The sequence below is a fragment of the Pseudoliparis swirei genome, chromosome 18, assembly GCF_029220125.1.
Source record: "Pseudoliparis swirei isolate HS2019 ecotype Mariana Trench chromosome 18, NWPU_hadal_v1, whole genome shotgun sequence".
NCBI classification, from domain to species: Eukaryota; Metazoa; Chordata; class Actinopteri; order Perciformes; family Liparidae; genus Pseudoliparis; species Pseudoliparis swirei.
The window spans coordinates 11,272,411-11,290,630 of record NC_079405.1 but is presented as its reverse complement, the minus strand read 5'-3'; the positions used below and the strand labels follow the sequence as shown (position 1 = coordinate 11,290,630).

General features: G+C 39.4%; 1 protein-coding gene across 2 annotated transcripts in view; it reads right to left on the bottom strand.

Moving 5' to 3' along the window:
- Window positions 1-12,958: 12,958 nt before the first annotated feature.
- atp2b2 (ATPase plasma membrane Ca2+ transporting 2) overlaps window positions 12,959-18,220 on the bottom strand; it is a 67,410-nt gene continuing 62,148 nt past the window's right edge. For both annotated transcript variants that reach the window (XM_056437703.1, XM_056437704.1), the window contains exon 22: window positions 12,959-16,774. In XM_056437703.1, coding sequence (XP_056293678.1) covers window positions 16,466-16,774 — 309 coding nt within the window. In that variant the 3' untranslated portion in view covers window positions 12,959-16,465. The remainder of the gene's footprint in view (window positions 16,775-18,220) is intronic.

Sequence of the window (18,220 nt, the reverse complement as noted above, 5' to 3'; positions counted from 1 at the left end):
TGTGCGACACTGAAAGCCTGCCCAGCGTCCGTAGGATGGCTTTGATAACTGCTGCTGAATCGTGGTGCTGTGCAGGTTGTTGCCTTCGCATTCTGCGGAAGGTTATGTTTTGATTGCTGTGTATTTATTAATTTATTTGTATGTGTGTGTGTTTGTGTGTTATTCGCATAACTCAAAAAGTATTAAACCGAATCGCATGAAATTTGGTGGGATGATTGGTTATTATCCGGGGACCACTTGATTCGATTTTGGGATCGGTCAAGGTCAAGGTCAAGGTCATGAAAAGGTACGGCGAAGGTGAAGGTATGCGCTCTACCGAGTGCCCGTTCTAGTTGTTAGTGTATTTCTGTTCACTCGCATATTCTGGCCAACATTGTCGCTAGATGATAACAGATGATCTCGAGTGTACCTGCAACACACACAGCCACATCCTCGACACCGCAGATCACTGTTTTATTTGGGTGAAGATACCAGTCTGGTGTCTTAAGGTCGGTGAGGGAGATATAGCTCTATAGATGAAACAGGGCAGAGAGGATCTTCAGGCTGTTCATATATGAATCTCCTTGTGCCCTCATTATTCTCCTCCTGTGGGTCATCGTGGTTCTTTGTATGCTCGTTGGCCAGAGTTGCAAACTCAAGCCCATGTTCTTCTTTTTTGATGCTGAATGATGTGGGTTGGAGCTGCTGATTGCCGTCGTTTCTCCTGCACCCCCTCAAGATTTAAGGTATACAGCACCTTCTCTGTCCTTTTCAAGATATCTTTTGATATGGCCTCATGATAAACTGTTTTGTTGACTCCTTTCTTTCACAATTTGTTCACAACATTGTTGATACATGTTGCTTGTTGTAAACAGTTTCTGAGACACCAGGACCAACTGAGTGTGGCGAAATAAGTCATGTGTAGTTCAGTAAATAGAATAGTGTCTTGGGTGTAATGCAAGTTAGGAGAGTTTCCTATGTGTTTATAAGAAGGAAGAGTTCATTGTCATAAAAATGTGGGGTACAGGGATATGTATCACCAGCTCCTGTGCACACGAAAAATGATGAGAATCGCTGTGTACAAGATGGAAGCAGAAAACGCTAAGTAGCAATTGCATACCTAAAGTCATGTGAATTTGTATTTGGCAGGTTAGCTGATATTTATGCATCTTGGGTTGTTCGTTGGTGGCGCAATGTTTTTTTGCGTATTGCTATCGTAGTCGGAGCGGTGGCCTTGGTAATGAGCCCTTGTCATTCATATAATCGTTTTGTAAGACTGTTTAGTATTACATATGGTGTATCTTAGTCACATTTAGATGTATGAAAATATGTGACAAAAGTAAGACATATTACCAGGAGGTGTAATTAATAATGTTTTGCATTTGTGGTATTTTGAAACCGTTAGTGATGAATAAGCAATATAACGAGAATCTCTGCGTTGAAGATAAGCCAAAACAATCTGTGTAGCGATTGTATCCTGAAAGTCAAAGCTGCACCAGATTGAGCCTGTGTGATATAATTATGTATAATTATATAATTATAATATAATTATTAACATAAAATGCTCAGGCCACAGAGTTTGTTTTTACAGTTTCTGACATTGGAAGAGAAATCTCAACTTTCTTTGACCTTCTATGACGTCTTCAGTTCTAAAACTACACATTCAAGCCGACACCAGTCTTCAAAGCGTTTCACTGCTCATTTCCTCTGCTCAGCGGTGTTCTTTTCATTTTGGGTTTTTTCCAGTTCATAGACTTCCTCTTCAAGCAGCTCTGCATGTTTAGCGGGTGGATTTTTATCTCTGGAGACTTCTCAAATTACTGCTTCATAATTAGAGCACCCAGGAAATTAAAGTTAAATGTTAACATTTTGTAGCGGGTTTTAGTTCACTTTGTTACTTTGTATCTGTACGTAACTGCTGTGAAACAAGCTTTTTCGAAATTTGTGGTAGTACCTTCCAATTAGGTAAGTGTGTTGTGTTAATTTGGTTTTATATCATGAGTTTGTGGTCCAGAGTTATAGTTATTATTTATAAATACTAACGCATATACGCCAGGATTGTATTAACTTGAACACGTGTTCAATATCTATTTTCAGTTTCATTGGGACATTTAAACCTACAATCCATCTCCTGATGTTGCTCACCACCTTAAGCTAACGTTAATAAGCAGATCGGGTTATGACTGGAAATCAGTTGTCTTTTGTAAATATGATGATATTGAGGATGTATGTAGATTTTTCTGTGACTTTTTGCTGGATATGAAACAGTCTGATGCCTGTATATGACCTCCATAAGATGTCTTCTTTGAGTCATGAAGACGATGCTCTTATTTATACAAACAACAGTGGATTAAGTATTCGGATCATTTACTTTAAGTAAAAATAGAAAATTAAGTCTTTTATTTTTAGTTTTTTAAATTTGTATTACTCAAAAAGTTCATGTAAGAACAATTAAAAGGTTTACTTTGCCCTGATTAGTGTTGTGATACTGCATCATATTTTGTAATGTAAATAACATTTAGTGGGCAAATAAAAACTACAAAATGAGTAGCGTAAAATGGAAATACACAATTGCAATTTTGATATACTGAAAGCATTATCACATGAAACAAGGACGTGTTGTGTTTTCATTACCATAGAATGAGCCGTTTAAATCTTTTTAGGGAGCGAGTCCTGTTCACGGAGTCCTCCATGTTTTTACAGTAGCCCCAGTTTGCACGATTGAAGCACTGGCTCTTGAACAGAGGTATTCAATTAAGATTCAGCGAGGTCCATTTCAAGAGAATTTCCTCAAGCAAAGGTCCGCAACATCAACATAATGTCTAACTTGCAAATTATTTTGTTCCATATACATAGAATGAAATAGTCGATCAGTTGTATCAACCTATGTATGTCGATAAAAACGGACTCAAAATCCCCCCCAAAAAACATTCGATTGAATTATATCTCAACAATAATAATTGTCAGATTTCATATTGAACTGGATGGATTATAAATAATGCATACTAATAAATACATAATAATAAATACATGTTCTTCTATTATTTCAATTAAAATATCGTATGGATTAAAAAACTAAATTCTTGACCGAAAGCTGTTGAAAAAGTCCTAAATTGAGAAAAATTACCTGAATTATCTTTGCCATGCAGCTATGAATTCATTTAATTCAGGTGTGATGTGGTCAATCAAAAAACACAAGATATTCTATTTTTCTCATCTACTTAAATATAAATCTGTGCAGGGACTATATCTGTGGTTATTGAAACATCTTATTTTAGCTCTATTCCCTCTCTGTTAACATCATTGTTGGCCAGTGAATTAATATTTTAGGATTATGATCATATTGGGATCTTGGATTGTTTATTTTTGTTATGTGCCTTCAATTGCTCAAAAGATGTGTGCTTTGTCTCATAGTTGAACTTCACATTGATACTTTTCATAATCGCCACAGTCTCTGAACATATGCAACATACTGGTTTACAACTGCTCATCGGAAGATTAACAACTATTGGTTAAAGGCTCTGGATTTTCTGTCCTCTCTTATTGCTAAACACCATGAGCAATAACTTCTCTGAATATCAGTTGATTAGTAACCCCTGGCAGAGTGTATCATATACAAATATAAAAATGTTCATAGTATAGTATGGCAGAAAACAAGCCACAGGATATTATGTCACTTAAATGTCATAAAAAGTCAAATTATAGTACATTAAATGCAACTAAAAGTCAACTATCTCAAAAGTTGCAATGTAATAAAAATGTCATTAAAAAGTCATAGTATAATATCATAAAACATCACAGTATAGGAAGTCAGTCTGCCATAAAAAAGACATAGCATAGTGTGTAGGAGGAAACACGACAAACTGACAATGAACCAGGGATTGAATCAGGGCGGCGCAGACCATCAGAAAGGCGGGAAAACCCACACAGGCAGGAAGTAAAACATTACATGCGAGGAGTGAACCATACAATAGAACAGGAGACAGACTAAAAGAAAGAAAGGTGATCTCCACCAGGTGTGTCTGCAACAACCTCTGTATGGTGTGATTGGATGAGCACAACCTATAATATGGGCACACAGACAGCATTTCACAGGAGATGGACTTCCTTATTTAACTTTCTCTAAACTTAATTCTATAGGAGGATTTTTGGATGGAATTCATTCCTCTCATCGTCATTTGATATGTCTGACGTGTTTGAAGCCCATTCAACTTTAGCCAGATCTGCCATTCGATGCCTCGCTATGTGACTTCTTTCCAGAGTGTACGAGCCTGCAGACCAAGAGACACACCACCCCACATCGTCATATTAACATCAATTTGCTTGAGCAATTCAACAAAACGCCCCCAGAACATTTAAACACGGGTCACTTCACTGAGAAAGCCTTAGACTGCATTGATGCACAATTTTAACAAACAACAAAAATAAACTGTGAGGGAAAGTGGAGAAAAAAGAAGCTAGAGGAAATGCAAAACAAAGAGCCCAGCGCCGCAGATCCCAAACCAGGTTCAACACACTATCTGCAGCCAATCCACTGCCTCCATTCAGGCCACTTGAATTCAGCGTTTCTTTTATCCCCATGCGACAATTAGTCTGGTGTCCAACAAAAGGTAGTATTTACATTCTCAACAATAGTGTGACTGTATCAGATCATGGTATGAGGGGGTGATAATTAAGCTTGAGTCACAGTTATACACACGGGCATGCATATACACAGAAACACACACACACCAGTACACACACTCTGACCCCACCTTACTGAGTCCAATGGCGTTCTCCGCTTGGCAAGAGAGGCGAGTGTTGAGTGGCTACCAACCAGGCCACCCAGGAGTGAGTGAGACCTGCCAGCAACACCGCCGCAGACATGCCAATAGAGATGAGAAGACTGATATCGGTATGATGAATATTAATACAATTAGAGACTAGTGATAGCCATCATGCAAAGCAGCAACATAGGCAAACACAGCCCTATATGAGCTGAATCTCTGCAAAAATATAATTAACAACTATATTTTTACCACAGAATTCATAAATAAATCGTATGCAAAGGACTAACATTCATATCTTATGATGTGGATGTAGTTATATATATATGTATATATATGTATGTATATATATATATATTTATATGTATATTTACATACATATTTATATATATATGTATATTTATATATATATATGTATATTTATATGTATGTATATATGTGTATATATATTTATATATATATATATATAACAATATTAAGGGTCTTTCAAATTTCCCATTTTGAGACTATTGTAAAGCCGTTATATATACTTTATTATCGAGGCATGTATATATTATTAAAGCACTGCAACTGTTTGAATGAACAAAGCTGTACAAATAAAGATGAGTTGAACGGTATATGTGGTTTCCATGTTCTCCCCTGTGCCGTTGTGTTTTCTCTTCAGGTTCTCCGGCTTCCTCCCACAGTCCAAAGACTCTAAATGGCCCATGTGACTGAAGGGTAGTCTGTGTCTGTTACTGTGTCTGTGTCATACCTGCCATTGTCTGTCAAACTGTCTGTTCCTGTGGGCGTGTGGTTAAAACAATGGCCCTTTACTGTAAGATCATTGGTTAGAATCCTGCTGCTTGTGTCTTTCTTCCATCATGTCCACTTCATCTCCCCCATATTACTCCCGGCTAACACATTTATTGAAAGGAATAAAAAGCAGTTTAAAACAAACACCAATACACCATACCTTAACCATAGCAGTGAGAGACGGAAAAAAGGTGATATACATTTTAGAAGGAACAGACACAATTATTCTCCCATAAAAGTTTACGAGATCAGACATGCTAATATGTTGTTTTTTTGTGGATGACGAACAACCTCAACAAAGGCACCATAAAAAACAGACACAGGACATTGAGGGAATGTACATATAATAAAGTCAAAATATATGTTAAGTAGGTGGAAGGGAGAAGAATGGATCAAGTTCTCAGGTGTCTCCTGCTAATTGACATTCAGTCACAAAAAGTTAATATCTCACGGCTTTTGTGAAAAGGATGTTGTGCTTCAACAAAGTGCCGACTCCATTTCTCTCACAAAAATGCAGAGAAAAGTGTCAGAACTGATTACTGCCATTTTCACTCACGCAGTCACTGACTTGTATGAGCACCAAGGTAATACTTTAATTCAAGCCCTTCTTCACCTTGCAGACTCCTCATGGGAGACTGATATTAAACCTGATGTGCAATTATACATTCAGCTATTCTTAGTTCTATCTGTCTCCGCGCTCACCTGCCAGACAGCCTTCTGATGCACAAGCTATTAGTAAATCCTGGAGTGCGATGGACCATGAGAGATGAGACAAACTGCGATGGACCATGAGAGATGAGACAAACTGCGATGGACCATGAGAGATGAGACAAACTGCGATGGACCATGAGAGATGAGACAAACTGGAGACATCATACACAGAATGGCTGCTGGTGGTCGATTTTTCACTATCATTCATCCACCTCCACCTCATCCTTACCTAAAGATAAGATGTCTGGGATGATTGACACCCCACCTCTTCTCTTGAATTTGTCATTTTACTTATCGTTTGCTGACATCTCAGTATCGACACAATGAGCAGGGGGATGGGAGCTATTATACCAGTGAGGTTTGGAGGCGGGCCGGTAATCACATACCTGTCCATCTGCCGTCAGCACAGGATTGAGGGTGATTGCATCTTTGTGCGTGAAGGCATGAGTATGTGGTGTATGACTTTGTGTGTGTGTGTGTGTGTGTGTGTGTTTCCAGGCTACACATCTTATTTCATCTGTTACACTCTAAATAAAAAATGTTAGACCAGCGCTGCTGTTTAAATCATTTGTCACCCGAGCTCACTATTTCATTGTGATCCATCATTTCATTACTCTTTCTCTAATTAATTCCTCTCAGTCTGGTCAGAAGTTGTAAATTACTGAGATGACTGATGTGGTCTTTTTTTCTTGAGTGGCGAGCCTCCCTCAAATGATCAGTTGATATATCAATAATTTCTGCCAATTTTGATAATGAATTAATCATTCTTGTATAAAGCAAAATATATTGTACAAGTATTTGCTGGTTTCTCATGACATGTGTTTTTTTTTCATTGTAAGTGACACAAACGTTATCTTTGAATCTTGATTTTATTGTGAGACAAAAAAGCAAACTAAAGATGTTAAGTTGGAGTCTGTTAGTAATGGAAATTTTTCCGACACTTAATAAAGTTAACAAATTAATCCATAATGGAAGAATTCATAATCATACAAATAATCCCCCCAAAGATGAAGCTAAATCTGTTTTATTCTCACTTATAAAGGGAAATAGTATTGATGTGAATTGTTCAAATTAACCTATGGAAAGAGTTTATCAGTATATGGCCAATCTTTCTAATCTCAAAACTATCCACATTTCTGTCTATTCATGCATCAAAAGGTGTTGAGAGAATCTTTCAGAGACTCGCCATGGCCTCCATCAGCAGATGAAGTGGCTCCGTTGTCATAGAGATGGTTTCATCATCATGTGACTGAAGTATGGCGTTATGGTGACCATATATGAAGGGAGAGACATGATCATCATTTTTTAGATCAGAAGGAAGCATTAAAAGACAGCAGATTAGACGGCTGCAATTAAAGTCTGTCATGTCGTCCAGTGGTAATTCTGTCATTATGATCTGATCAGGATATGATTTGAGTTCATGAGTTAATGAGGTAGTGGTTCCCAACCTGGGGTTTGAGACCCAAAGGGTACCAAGTTGGGGGAAGTCACAATATAATTAAAGGTAAAACAGAAACAAACAAATATTTACTAGTGTAATCTCATTACGTTTATCTTTCCACATATGTTGTGTGACACTGAATAGTATCCTGTCTCCTGGCCCCTGAAGGTCAATGTGAAAACAAAATCCCTCAAGTAGAATTGCTCATAATGTGCACAGTAAATATAACTTATGACAAGAGGTTGCAAGTACATACTGAATGAGTCACGAGCAAAGAAGGTTGGGAAAAACTGAGATACTAGAGCAGGCTTGTTAGCATGAAGGCCTTCATGAATCCTGTGCCACAAATGACCCCTACTGGTCAGAACTCTTCATTGCAACACCCCACAAACCCCTTCTTTAATAATGTCACTTCTTTCTTTCTCCTTAAATAACCTGTAGTTTTGTAATGTGTAATGAGTTACACACATAACATCAACACAAATATCCAAACGTTTCAAATTATGAATGCCCACCGAGCACATGATGAATGACCTTTATTTTATTACGGTTGTGTTTTGTTATGGAAAAAAAGTTGAATTCCTGCCGAAAGGTGTGTCGTATCTTATCATGGCTAGTGTGCAGAGGATGAAAATCCCTGAGGTGAATCTGGGAGAGGACAAGTCACTTCATATATCCTTTGCTTTGAATTAACCAGCAACATCGCTGTTAGTGCCATGAATGCAACGTGTGTCTTAACGTCATTCCCACCCATCCCCCCCAACAGGAACCATCGTCTCCCCTTATCCTATTAAGACAATTGCAAAGACTGGCATTCAAACATGTGCATGTGTGCGTCTCTCTCTCTCTCTCTCTCTGTCCTTGTTTCTCTCTGGATGCGTGTCTCTCTGTTTGTGTAACCGTCTATGCACGCAAACGCACACACATAGGCTACAGACGAATGCACACAAATATACCAACCCATACACACACTGGGCAGAGAAAGAGTAATTTCAAAATCAATCCGTTCGGAGAAAAAAGAAGAAGAAAAAGAAGGAGAGCCCAAAAAACCTCCACCAGTGTTGGCTGATTGTAAAGGACTGTCAGTTACTGCAGCTTTCTTTTGGGCAAAAGGGAAGCAGCAGGATTCAACTTGGGGCCCAATAAAGGGCCATTCTTCCTGGAAATCAGCCCTCGCACATGGACTTGAATGCTCTCGGGCGCTAATCTTCCGAGCGGTGGGAGCCCACTCTAAATGCACAGGCCGTGCCACCCCAGCAGGCACAGCCGTGCATGCTGATGCTATTACACACGGCCACGCTAACGCTAACGCTAACACAGGGGTAATGCTAACGCTATTGTTCTTTCTGATTGTTCTTCTCACAGCAAATGCTTGAGACAGGAAACACCATCCACGTCTAGGACCTCTGGTAAGACCTGCGACAGGAGAATGCCACTGAATGATACGTGTAGATCTGCTTCAACACCTCTAACGTAAGCGGCTCAAAGGTCAGGTCATCCAACTGACGACACACGGGCACGCTTTATTTTATGTTTTTTCGGCAGTGTCATATTAATGTCATAATTTTAGTGGAAATTATCTTTAATGATGTTCAAATTGTAGAGAAATGGAGACCATGTACAATTTGTCGATTCAGTTTTTTTCAATCTAGGGCTGCGTGGTGGTGAGGTCGCCTCACAGCAAGGTTCACCCGGGTTCGGATCCCGGTCGGGGCGGTCCTTCTGTGTGGAGTTTGCATGTTCTCCTCGAGTCGGCGTGGGTTCCCTCCGGGTTCTTCGGCTTCCTCCCACAATCCAAAGACATGCAGCTCAGGTTAAGTGGACTCTAAATGTCCCGTAGGTGTGACTTTGAGGGTGAAAGGTCGTCTGACTCTATATGTGCCCTGCGATGGACTGGCGACCCGTCCAGGGTGGGACCGACTCCAACAACCTTAAATAGGATAAGAGGTTTGGATAATGGATGGATGCTACTAAATAACTGCAACCATAACACCATAAAAAGAGTATTTTAGTCACTGGACAGCAGTATGTACCTGAGAATTAAACAAACTCATGGCACACAGAGCTGCACAGTCAGTCACACGGCTGTACGGACAGATTCACACACAAGAGAGATCGATTGATTCTTCTGGCGGCGACAATAAAACCATCTGCATGGATAGATAGGACACATGATGCACGTGTTCTCTGTGTTCTGTGTGTCTTACGTCGGCTTAAACTCGGCACAATGGGGACACACTCAGGACATATGCTATTGTGAATATTGTGGACATTTTTCATAACTCACATATCTAACATGTCGTAAGGTAAAGATATGCTCCTTGGTCTCTGAAGCACCACTGAGTTAGTTTAACTTGCTGCTTCGACAAATACAAAGACTGTTTTGTGCTGCAAACTACCATTGTTTGCAAACAGTGATGCACAACATTAGTTGTCTGCAAACAACTTAAGCCATCAGAATGATTTTAAAGATGCTGTAATCACAGAAAAATATCAGATACAAACACACAGAGGTCCAATTTATACTTCTATTTTGGTGATGAGGGTCAAGCAAGTGAGAGGGATATTAATTGACATCTATCGACCTTCATACAACACCATTCATTATGTCACACTGACCGTTTCCTCGACTCATTCATTGTGTTGTGAACATGGATCTATTCCTGCTCACCGTGTGGCGCTTCATGATCCTCTTCTCATTTTGGACTAATGCCAACAAATAGCCTGGATTGTAATGATGGGAACTGCAACCATGGTCAAGATGTTTCAAGTGTATCGCATAGTGCCGGTCGGTCATTTGAACATTTCTCCTTTTGAGACTTTGATTCTTTCTGATTAACATTGTTGTTATCACTGTCTGAGTCAAGCCTAGGTAGAGACGATCCAATTGACATGTGCATTGGAAATGAAGTTAAGTTAATATTTGTCCATTACAATTTCATTAAATGACTGTCTAATTTGATAAGCTCACATAAACAAAATGATTAACCGATTGGCAGTTCCCCTTCGCTCAACGGAGTCTCCTTGTATCTGCTTTCCACGTTGAAGTTGGATTCACTCACACCTCCTCAGTGCTGCAGCTCACATGGACTCACTGTGCATTACCTTCAGAAGACTTATCTGTTCTACTCATTGCATGTGTTGCAACTCTGCAATGATTCCTTCTGAACACATGACATCCATTGCGTCTGTCCATCCTGGAAAGGGATCCTCCTGTTGCCCTCCTGAAGGTTTCTTCCCCTTTTTCGCCGCGAACGTTTTTTTTTCTATTTCTCGGGAGCTTTTCCTGATCCTACGTGAGGTCAAAGGTCATGGATGTCGTATGTGTACAGATTGTAAAGCCCTCTGAGGCAAATTTGTAATTGGTGATATTGGGCTGTAAAAAATAAACTTAATTGAATTAAATCATGTATCTATAATATTCACTTCAATTACCTGCTAATGAATAAGTAACTGCTTGTTAACACGTGACCATATAGACTTTAGAAGGTGATCATATATGTTATGGTTGAGTTCATAGCTTGTTGTCCCAAGTGATGACAAAATACATTCAATGCAAGTTTTTATCATTTCAACTTGTATGTAAGGCTTTGAACTTGACGATTTCTACATTTAGTTTTTCAGACTAAAGTGACACAAATATCCAAAGTAGATTTCCCATCAAGTTCTTTAACTTCAGTTTCAAACTCCACATAACCTCACACACACACTGAAGGGGAAAGCATGAGCACAGTGGGATTGTTTTTCAGTATCCCTTCTTCTTGTCTTGAACAGTGAAGTTCAACCTCATCAAGTTCTGGAGACTGAAATGATGATGAGGATTTATTATGACTGTTTGCTTTGCAACACTCACCTATGAGAGCATGGATGCGCGTGAAGAGACTTCACAGGATCATCACACGACCAGGGGTCTAATGGCGTCTGCAGTTATCTCTAGTGAAACACTGCCCTCCAGTGGACATTCACGCCCTCGATGACCTTTCTCTTACACAACAAGCCCCGTCGGTCAGCTAGATGTTGGGATCTCTCACACAGGGAAACAGTTTGGGCTTGAGGAGTCTCAGGGTCTAAAATCAAACTGATATTAGCTAGACAGTAGAATTTGACTGAATGAAAAGAAGATTAAGTTAAGCTCTAATGCTCTTGAGACACCATCATCCCCTTAAAATAAAACCACGTTGAGTGAAATGTGCCGCATAATAAAAGTAAAAGAACGGTGGTGTTTAAGGCAATTAAAGGTTTAGGAAAAACATCATGGTTGATCTTAGTATGTAAACCAAGTAAAATATAAACAATATATCATACTGTAAGTGCAGAAAACACGTCACAAACATCACTAACAGAACTTCAAGATATCCTGTATGGGTGTTTTGGTTCATTATTTCATCACGTTCTCAATATTATTATTAATGCAAATGGATTTCTGTTGTAGTGACTTGAAATCCAAGTGCGTCTCAGATAGACATTAAAGAGTGACTTGTATATGACGAATGGGTGTGGGGGCAGGCTGGGTCCCTGGAGGATGAACCCTAATGTCATGATGATCCACTGACTGTCAATCGAATATCATCTTCTGATCAAAATGTCAATTTGTTCAACACTTTATGTCAAAATAACTTGAAAACAAATGACCTTCCCATGAGCCTCAGCTCATGGAAATGTCATTTGTACTTTAGGTCATGCTGTACTTTAACTTCTATTCTATTTCGTAAATGTTAGCATGTTAATATACTTTACTAAGAAGAACACGGTAAACATTTTACCAACTCAACCTCAGAAGGTTTGCATTTAGCTCAAAGCACAACGGGGACAAGAACATACAGCCTCACTGAACATCGCTTTCTGATGAAATCATGGAGGGTGTTACATCATGAGGCCTCGACTGAATCTCAGATTCACTTTGCTGGATCACTTTTTCCCAAAAACGTATATTGGAGAGGAAACAGTAGACTGAGAGGAAGATGTGAATGATTTGAGACCTCAGTCCAGCTTGAACCAGTGATGTCGTAATAATGACTGGACACGGTCATCGCCCTGAACCCCTTGGACATCAGGGTGCTCTAGGACTTCCTCCTTTGAGAGGGCCATGAGGTCATCGAATGGGACCCACTGCTTTATGAAGCATAACAACAAGAGCTTCTTTTGACCATCACACTGAAACATGTTCCTAAGGCAGAGACCTCTTTAAACAAAGCAATGAAAATGGAAACACAATCAAAGTTGACACTGAAAGGTGAAGCACAACGAATCAGAACAGGACATGTGACACGGGGCCAGGACACACCATGCTGGGTCATGCTGCTCTGGGAGATTTATTTAGGGATTATTCAATATTTTTTTGTTTTGTTTTTATTATGTTTTTCACTTGCGCTCCTGTCAGGAGTGTTGTAAATGGGACAGTCAAGCAGCAAGAGTCACAGTTCATCATCATCGTCATCATCACTGTCACCACCATTATTGTCATCCTCCTCATGGTATCATAATAATAATGTCACCATTGTTTTACTTTCCTCAAGCTAAAAAATAATTTACATCACATTGTTTTTACTGACTTTTGAGACCACAAACATTCCAGCAACACACTCTAGGATTAAGGGTGGGTAACAATCAGAAAAGCATGACTTTTTGCATAGTATTAAATGAACAAAGACATTGAGTTCTTTATTTACAATTATTGTATAGATAAAAAAAAAATCATAAAAACAAGATGAACACTTAGATCACTTACCCATAAATGGTATGCCAACAAGTTATCTGATGGCATTTCTCTTTTTCTTTGTTCCACAAACTGCATGCTGCTAAATACAGTACATCGAGGCAGGTGAGAGTATATTGCAAGAAGTATCATTGATATCATCATCATCATCATCTTCGGGGATATCAACAAAGTTATTGGTTGTTACAACACAAGTTATCATGTAGTTTTGAAGTGTTTCTGACAGGAGCCGTGATTGATTACATGGAGCCAAACAGCTGCATGGGCAGTGTGACTCGTGGTGCATGATGGTAGACGTAGTCAGGAAGAGTTCCTGTTCTCGCACCAGTCCGCATGGAGTTTCTGTCCTCAGTGGACTCATTGCTGTATTTACAAACATTATTTTTAAACTTGTGTTTGCATCCTTCTAAAGCTGAATGTCCTCCTGGATGTAAAAGTGGTTGGAAAATGTTGGCTTAAGTCTTTACTTGTTATTGAAAATGCTGTTGTTCCTGTTTTTTGTTTATTGTTTTTAATTTTTTACAGACAAATAAACAAATAAATTGTCAAGTTAAAACACTGGAAAGGGAAACAAAATAAATCAACAGCTTCTCAGCAGAATATCAGAATCCAGACAGTTTTTTCTCTCCAACTTAAACGAGACAGATATTATGCAAATGGTCCATATTACTTTGTCGACACGCCTGAGCTGACTGGTAAAGCTTGTGCACCCTTTCCAGATGGACGGATCGACTGGGAAATGACAGAGGAGGAGGATAGAAAAAAGAAAAAAACAGTTTGGATAAATGTTGTTATACTGAAGTAGTGTATAGATTTTTTTAAAGTAGAAAAATCGTGAATTTTTTCAAGTTGCATAATGAGCCTTTCACGTCATGCTTGCCAATGACTTCGGTTAGTAATAGAAATAACAATAGTACAGACTAGTTAAGTGGCCTTGTCCTTCTGAGTGCAATAAGACTGGATACATGTGCCCTCTGTATGTTACTTATCTCTGGTAATGTCTGATTGGTCAAAGCACAATAAATAGTTTACGACTAGTGAGTACAGTTGAGATGCTAGAGTACTGTATATTCTGTGACGGCAGGAAGACAAGCTCGGTTAAAACACACAAAAGCACATCTAGAGTTACACCACAGAAGTTTTCATTCATAACCAGATAGTGCAGAAAAGGATCGTCTTTTATATATATAGAAAAAGAGTCAAAGCAACATTCCATGTTTGTTGTAATTTGTCTTTTTTTGTGTGTCAGTTTTGCTTTTTTTGATGTTAAAGATACCAACATTGTTGTGGGGCTGCGTGTGTCACTGCCAGAGGAAACAGAAATCCTTTAAACAAATAATGAATCAAAATTAAATACAAAATAAAAATAAACACAATCTTTTAGATTTTGAACAAAAAAAGGTCTGATTTCCATGCTGCACAGATCAGCCAAATATAACTGTAGATTTCTAATATAACTCGATTGCAGCCTTTTTGGTGGTCACACAATCTTCTTAAACATCAAGTCCTTTGAACAAGCAGGTTTATCGAGATGAAAGTTCACGGTAAAGGTCCTGAAATCAGCCTTTGACTCGAGCCCTGACCCCAGGCCAGCGCTGAAGCACAGAAAAACAACTCATAGAAAAAAAAAGAGAAGTGAAAAATAATTAAATATTCCCCCTCTGTCACAAAAAGGAGGCCTCCGTTTAGAAAAGGCAAGCCGCTCCAACTTGATCCCAACAATCATATAGAGTAATACTAAGATTCCACATTTACTACGTATCCCATTATATTTTGGTTTCTTTTTGTTTGTTAATCCTCTAAAAATATCTACAATATTTGAAAAGATAGCAGGCAAATTCCAGCACGTTTTTTCAGTAATAACACACCAACGCAGCTCTGGTCCTTCTGAGCTTCAGTTTTGCCTCTTTCCTTCTAGAAACCAGGAAGTTTATCTCTACGAGGTTGTAAACAAATTACATTCTCTTTAAGACATAAATAAGTCAAAGTATTTTGAGCCATTGAAGCAGGAACAAGGCAACATGCCGACAAACAAAGATAAACTCTCTCTAAATATATTTATATGTATTTATATTTATAGATTATATACCATAAATGCTATCATCATCATTATTATTTTGCGTCCCTCTTTTCCGATAGGTGCAAAACTACTGTGCAAGTTGAGCCCTACCACCTCGTTACACATTTCTGTTTATGGATGAAATAAATGTTTACAGTCGGGTACATGTTCATGCCACACAGGGGGGGACGATGTTGTCATCAATACAGCAGTCGGCCGAAAGGCCGAGCCCATCCCAACACAAGGTCTCCCATCAAATTAAAACCCTTTAAAATAAAACTTGGGCAATGTACATTCATGCAGGAGCAACAATAATAATAACAATAATAATCAGAATCATAATAATAACAATGTTTTTCAATTTAATTTAAACTATTATCAGTATTGACAATGTTGTTGTTGTTGTTGTGGTTGAGGAGAGGGAGTGTAAGGAGAGTTTTGAGTCTTTCCTGTTTTGTGATTTGAACTCCTCAGCAGTGTCTCCCTCCTCCTCTTCGTCCTCCTCCTCCCGGTGCCACTAAAGACACAGTCATACATATGTGCAGTCAGCGGCACGCTTATACAGTACATGCGAACACGCATAGAGTCATACACACAACCACCGCCGCCACCCGACACACACCACCACAGACGCAGGGTGGCTGTGTGGGATTTGTGGCACTGTTGCGCTTTTTTGATTGTATGATAAGTTTTGTTTTTCTTTTCACCGTGTCATATTACTATAGACTTCCTCCATTTCGAGAGGAGCGGCGAGCTTTAAGAGCTCAAGGTTAAGGGAGGAAAGATGAGGATTTTGCCACAGAACCTGTCCGGTGTGGGCGAGTAAATGGGGGGAATGTGACCAAAGGGGGCTGGAGTATGAGAATTGAGATGGATTTGGTGAACTTTTGGGGGTGACAAGGTATACGGTTGCAGTTAAATGTCTGGAGGAATTGGATAAGGGCCCCCAGACTGCAAAGAAAGGACATTAGAGGTTAGAGCTGAGGTTAGGATCAGGGTTAGAGGCTGGTCTCCAAGCTGTGAAGAGGGCTGGCGGGGCCAGAGGAGGCGGCTGATTTACTGGTGTCGATGGTGAGATTGATGCCACTGTCGATGGCGTTGTTGTTCTTGTTGGGGGAGGAGGGCTGGCTGGAGAACTTCCTCCTCCGAGCAGAATCATCGTCGGTGTCGTCGATGAGCGGGATGTCGGGCGTGGAGTCTTCTATCCTAAACTCGGGGTGTGTCATGAAGTTGTGGATGGAGGATCTGGAGTCTGGTTTTTCCAGGCCTTCATAGAGAGAGCTACGGAATGCATTCACAACGCGGATCTGTTGTAATCAAAAGAAAGGGGAGGAAATAGAAGAAAAACGATGAGAGGCGATGTCAGAGAACCACAGAAGGGTGGGAAGGACCCTCGGGATTGGAGGAAAGAGGGAAGAGGAGGGACAGAGGGGAAGGACAGAACTTCTCAATTGAGGATAAAGAGGTGAAGGAGAAGATAAAGGAGGAGAAGCAACTGCAGTCTGTGTTCAGCTTTCACAAGACCACTACAGTTCACAAGTCACTCGGTTTTGGCGTGCACTAAGTAAAGCCGTGAGGAACACAATCGAGAAAAAAAAAGAAAAAAAATCATACATTTCAAGAAAAACAAAGACCAAAGCAACACAAACGCTCGTTGTAAGTATACGCTTTAGTCCAATGTGCTGTATACCTAGAAACAAGCCACGTTAATAAATGGAATGCTCAAAGAAAAAAATTAAAGGAGAATATCACATGCAAGTTTGAAGAAATCTGGTGGACGAGGTCAGTAAGAAGGAAGGAGGTTAGATCTGAGAGATCCAAATCGGGTGGTTTAAAGACTTCTGGAGTCACCAGAACAATATCCACACAGACTCTGAATGGGACACACAGAGATAGCACGGTCCCAAACAGAGCCATAGAGAGTCAAACTCTGCATGAGGGGGGTCAACACAAGCACTGCCTTGTGAAACGCACAACAAAATGTCAAACCTCCCAAAACAGAACATCAGTGATGTTTAGGTGAAGATATTATGAACACAGGAAGTAAATAAGAGGAAAACACAAACTACATGCAAAATGACCACCGGACGGGGAAGAAGAGGACACCGGCACACAGACTGCTGACACAAAACAAATGGAGGTGAATAATGAAAATAATATGTTTACTGTCAGAGGTCAGACAGCTTTCAACTCCATGCACGTCTAAGCAAACAGTCAAGTATAGGCCCCAAACCAGTATGTGATGCTTTAGTAGTAGAGAGAGTAGTATTTATGGATTCCAGGAAAGCGTTGTTTTCATCAAAACCCTTCCTGCATGTAACATATCAAGACGTTGGAATGTAGGATCTACGCACGGCGACATTATTTTATGTTTTTACCTTTTCATCTTAGCACATTGAGGTGTATACAAAAGGGCTAGCAATGTTACTGTGGACACCTGGAATTACTAATGCAGGATTATTATGTGCAAATATTATCAAACCCATTTTAGAATATAATTTTTTTAAATATTGATATAAAAAAGTAATTCCTAACCTTTACAAAGCTCTGAGACAATGTTTTTGGTTGATGACTGACTTCAACAATTTACCTGTTGTCAAAGCACTTTTTTCATCAATAAGTATCGTATAACAAAGAAATATTGGTACAACAGGGTTACAATAGTGTTTAACTCTTCCATTGACAGTGCATTAAAGGCCTCATAGATATTGAGTTTTTGATCAGATGGAATACTGTAAATACTGTAAATATTG